The 5,423-nt window shown below is 46.9% G+C and overlaps 1 protein-coding gene across 5 annotated transcripts in view; it reads left to right on the top strand.

The window, feature by feature from the left end:
• Positions 1-790: 790 nt before the first annotated feature.
• FN1 (fibronectin 1) overlaps positions 791-5,423 on the top strand; it is a 67,807-nt gene continuing 63,174 nt past the window's right edge. For all 5 annotated transcript variants that reach the window (XM_024206879.3, XM_024206877.3, XM_024206876.3 and 2 more), the window contains exons 1-3: positions 791-1,027; positions 2,295-2,423; positions 3,540-3,677. In XM_024206879.3, the coding sequence (XP_024062647.2) occupies positions 889-1,027; positions 2,295-2,423; positions 3,540-3,677 (406 nt within the window). In that variant the 5' untranslated portion in view covers positions 791-888. The remainder of the gene's footprint in view (positions 1,028-2,294; positions 2,424-3,539; positions 3,678-5,423) is intronic.

The raw sequence follows: 5,423 nt of genomic DNA, 5'->3' as shown, positions 1-5,423 counted from the left end.
CCAGCTGTCAGCCTTCACATCAAACCCCCCTTTTCCACCAGAATGTATAATGGTGTTAAATTAAAAACACATTTTGATATATTGATGAGGGGGGTCACACTCAGAGGCTTGCTCTGTGAAAGGGGTCACCAATACAAGCGTTGGAGAACCGCTGTACTAAATGTTTAATGTCTCAGTTCCCCTGTGGATAAGCTTGCAGGGAGTACAGGATGAGAGGGGTTTTGGGTGTTTCTAGTGCCTTTTGTGAACCAGTTTCAAGGCTGCCAGAAATGATGTGGGTGCTTTCAGTGTATACTGATTTCCCCTTTGGGCTGATTTTCAGGATAACTCCCAGCCTCTCAACACACCGAAGGGAAGGAATAGCCCCGCACTGGCCCCTGGGGAGGGGGATCTATGATTTGACTTTCCAGGTCTGCCCCACCTCTCATTTCTCAGCACCCTCTGCTCGGCAAAGGTGAGAGCCGGGCCCCGGGCCCCGAGCCTGCCCCCGCCACAGGCGTAGCAAAGTTACAGGGGAAGTTCGAGGCGCCCTCGCCCGTCCCCGCCGCTCCTGCCGGCAGCATCTTTTGTCCGCGGCTGGAGGCACACCCCCATGACGTCAGCCGGGAGCCTGGGCCAATCAGAGCGGCAAAGGGGTGTCCCGGTGGGGATCCTCCTCCCCCCGCTCTCTCTGGGGCGAGCCCTGCCGGGGGGTCCCCGGAGCAGGGGCCTATATAAACCCCCTGGAGCCAGCCGTCTGCCGCTCGCTCGCCGGCCGGAGGAGGAGACGCAGCCAGGCAGGAGTGCAAGGACGAGCCCCATGAAAGTTGTTGGCCTGGGGCTTGCAGTGAGGAGCCGCCAGCCCGCTTCTCCCCCTAGTGCCGTTTTTCCCCGCTCCAGCCTTTGAAGATGCCGCGCAACCCGCTGCTGCTGCTGCTCGCCTTGTGCCTGGGGACAGGGGTGCAAAGCTCGCAACCCAAGACGGGCAAAACCCGGAGGCAAAGTCAACAGATAGTCCAGCCGCAGGTCCCGAGCAGCCAGAATAAACGTGAGTATCCGGGGGGCACAGATCCACCGCAAAGGGGGGGACAGGGACACTGCCACAGATGCTGGGGAGGGGGGGGCCAGTAGTGGACTTTAGAAACCAAGCCAAAATCTCCCCCCCCCCCCCCCCGGCTGCCGCCCCGGGGGGGGAGGGGCCTTTTGGGCATAGCGAATTCGGTGATAAATGGAGACCCAAAGGGATCCCAGTTGTTCCAGCAGCTGGGTCAGATTTTAGCTCCACGCTGCAACAGGCACTGCCTAGAGAGAGCGAGGGACTTGCGGGCGATGGCCTTGGTGAGCTTGGGGAAAGTTTTCTGTTTGCCTTTGACTGTCTGGATCTTACACTCTGATGCACCACGGTTCCAGCCCGAGTGGGGTAAATTCTGCCACCCTTCCTTAGGCAGTTGATTCTGAGTAGCCCCAGTGGTGCTACTCAAGTAAGACTAGCATAATCTGCCCCTGTGTTTTTTGTCATTAAGGCGGAAGTATAGTGTAATGGGATCTGGTTTAGTGGATGAAATGTAGATGCCAAACTTTTATTTGAACTAAACAGCTGCTATTTTCATGTTTCAGTTCTGGGTATATGGTTTTCATTAGAGCCCTTAGTTAAGAAAACAATAGTTTTATTATTACATGTAATTACAAATAACCTTAAAGCAAAACACTAAAACACTCTTTCTGCAAACACAATTTGGGAGATGTTTGCTGGAACAATTGCAGTTGTCACCTTTGAAAGCATCTGGGGAACTTGAGGCTGCATCAGGGAAAAACTTCCTGGCACTGAGATCTATCAGGCTGTGAAATGATCTCTCAAGGGATGTGGCGGAAGCCCTGCTGCTTGGCACACTTGGAACTGACCTGGACAAAACACTTGTAAATGTAAACCTGGGAAACAATCCTACAGTGGCTGGAACATATCCAAAGCCCACTGAAGTCAGTGGCAGTCTTTCCATTGAATTGAATGGAACTTTGGATCAGGCCCCAGATGAGATTCTGAGTCTGATAACTCTTTGTTTCAAAGTCTCTCTAAACTCCTGTGCATGTACTGCAGTATCTAATGTGGTGTGGATTGACATTCAGGTGCCTGATCTTGCTTTCTCTGTGTGTCCCAAACTCCCATTGTCTCAGTGGGAGTTTTGCATGTGCAAAGAATGCAGGATCAGGACCTAATGTATAGTCCACACATGATTTAACTCTCCTTTTTGACTTTTGTTTGGAGCTCTGTGGTTGAAGGAGGCTAATGTAACCCAAGACTTCTCTTTCTTTTTCAGAGGGCTGTTATGATAATGGGAGATATTATCAGATAAGCCAACAATGGGAACGCATATACCTGGGAAACATGCTCATCTGTACCTGCTATGGGGGAAGCAGAGGCTTTAACTGCGAAAGCAAGCCTGAACGTAAGTTGGTGGGAGTCATGATGAATGAAAAACGGGTTGTGAGGCCAATTAAAATAAGCATTAAAAAAAAGTATAGACCACAGATCAGATTCTCAGCTCATGTTAATGGGCGTGAGAGTCAATAATGGATTTACGCTCATTTACGCTGAGGATCTGGCCTGAGATTTTAAGAGGTAGTCTTCATTAGACATGGGCCTGCAATCGGAACCCTGGGGCCAGGTAACACTCAACCTGAAGTTTGGATCTGAATCTGAACTTTGCAGTGCCTCATCTCTATAATGATCTGCCCTGGCCCTAGATTTGAAATCCCTAACAATTGCAGAGTACACAACAGATCTGGAGCCCAACTTTTCAGCTCTGACTTCTCTAAACTTTTTATCTGATTGTATGGTCTGTAACTGTTAATATGCATTTCATAGCCTAATGTTGTCAAACCGTTTTAAAAAACATTTTAAAAGTTGACTTTCATTTGCAACTTGTTTCACAGTCCTTCTAATTTGCATATGAATGTCCCATAGTTGGGTGTAAGGTTGGAGTAATTATTCTTATTCCGATTTATGATTCTTTTGATCTCAACTATCTACGTGTCATAGGGAGACACGGAATACATTTGGATAAAATTGAGGTTTTGGATAACAGGGGGATTTTTAAATGTAACAGATGTTGGGGGATGTGACCCTGTTTGGGGTAACAGGGACATTTGGATAATCAAACTGAACTTTATTTACTGGGCTGTATTCACTGGTTTGCTCTGGCTGTGTTGGGCTGCTCTGGTGATGCAAAGCAGCCATAAACCTATCTTAACTGATGAGGTGGTTTATGGCTGTCTTTTGTTGCTGGCGCAGCACAAATCAGCTGGTTTGCAGTTGGGTAGGGGGCCTTGTGTGAGCCCTCAGTGCTTGCATGAATTCCACTCTGCCGACTTTCATGCTGCCACACTAATATGTGACTGTTACTCTTCAGAGAAAACTAGACACAACTGAATTTTCCTGCACAAGGAAAAACAGTGGTGAGGGAGGGAGGGGAATAGGAGTGTATGTGGTTTGTGTTCTTGCAATTTGAATTCTACAGCCGGCACCTTAATTCATCATCACATGGACTTTATTTTCCCCTCAGCTGAAGAAACTTGCTTTGACAAATACACTGGATCTACCTATCGGGTAGGGGAGACTTATGAGCGCCCCAAAGACTCCATGATCTGGGATTGTACCTGCATCGGGGCTGGACGTGGGCGAATTAGCTGCACCATTGCAAGTATGTAACCAAGATATTGCTTGAGCCATTGCCCTTCAGTGTTGTGCATTTTCCAGAGAGGTTGACCTGACAACCCCAAGTGCAATGCAGATTTGCTTATTGCTTAGGAGTATGCGGACTGATGCAAAGCCCACTGAAGTCAATTGGAGTCTTTCCATTGAAAAAGCTCATCCTCTTCGCATGAGTGGTCCCATGGAAGTCAATGGAATTATTTGTGTGAGCAAGGCTGGCAGGATTGGGCTTTAAAGAGCAAATGTTCCAATCGACGACATGTTAAAAATAGTGCGATAAGTGTGTTAGTGCCCTGCCAATAGGACCAGTATAAAGTATTTCAGCTACTGCATGCTTATTACAGCTATCAGAGATGCATTGGATCTTGATGGCAACTCTAGTGGAACAGTGTTTACTCACTGCAGAGAATGAAGGCCAAATCCTCAGCTGGTGAAAACCAGCATAGCTTCAATGACATCAATAGATTTGTGCTGATTTACACCAGCTGAGTATCTGTCCCTTAATGTGGCCTCTGTAGCGACACCCACTCTGAGAGCCTATGTGCTGGAGATTGTGATCTCTCAGACCATTCCCAACATGCTTCTTACCCATTCTGCTTCTCCTGTCTTGGCTTCCTCACCATCCCCTCCCCTCTGCTCTCTTCTCACCCTTTCATTTTGTTGCCTCTCTATCTGGAGCTCCTTTCCTTTGAGTTGTTGGGTCACTCTTTAAGTCACCTGCTAACCACTTCTCTTTAGCTCCTGATTTAGACTCTGTCTGCAAAACAGTTTCTGCTACCGTAGATGAAGAGCACTCTATCAGTACATTTGGGCTTAGATTTCCCAGTCCCTATGCTGTCTTTGAGAATCACAGCTTTATTGCATCTTTAACACAACAGCTGATTTGGTTTGATTTGCAACATGCAGCGCTGCATACTTCCCACAAGACATCAGACATGAACTCTCAGTATCGGATGGAAGGAAATCCTGCAAAGGCCAAGGGGCTAGTTCTGCCCTGCATTCAGTGGAGTTGCATTGGGCACGGCTGAGTTTGGCCCAGAATCAGAAACAGGAGATTTCCGGTTCAAGATGTTAAATGATTGTTAAGCTGTGACTTCCATTTCCTCATCATGGATTTGAGCCAAAGCCCACTGAAGGCAGTGGAAAGACTCCCTTGACTGCAGTTGGCTTTGAATCAGGTGTCATATCACTGCTACTGCTCAGATTGTTTGGTCATTTTAGGAATTAGACCAAGGTCAGGTGCCTCTGAATCTTGATCAGTGCTATGATCCTTATCCATTCAGACTCAGCCCTTGCAATACTCCACTTGCTGTTCTTTCGGCAAATGGTTCTGTGCTAACTAGTGGATCCAAAATGTATTTATTACAAATCCATCTGATCATAACACTGCCATGCAGGTCTTTGAATCGGCCTACAGTATGTCAGTGCATTGAATTTTAGATTTAGCTGGATTAATATCATAATATCCAACTGTAAGGTCCAGCCCCTTCAGATCTCCTTGTTCTCTAAATTCTGGTTAGCGCTCTTGGGTCTCCTGGTTCTTGGCAATTCAACAGGCCTAAGTCGAGCTAGTTGAAAAACCAGTTTCTTTAAAAGTTGTGAACAACAATTTATTTGAAATTTTTAAACTTTTGTGGGAATGTCTAAATGAAATGAAAGTTTGTTTTGATTTGACTCCAAAGTTTTCATTTCAATTAAACTTGAAGAGAAAGTTTTGGTTTGGTTTTTAAAAACT

Source organism: Terrapene carolina, unplaced genomic scaffold (genome assembly GCF_002925995.2).
Source record: "Terrapene carolina triunguis isolate 2854851 unplaced genomic scaffold, T_m_triunguis-2.0 Scaffold62, whole genome shotgun sequence".
Taxonomy (NCBI): Eukaryota; Metazoa; Chordata; order Testudines; family Emydidae; genus Terrapene; species Terrapene triunguis.
This window is presented reverse-complemented; position numbering and strand designations above follow the sequence as displayed.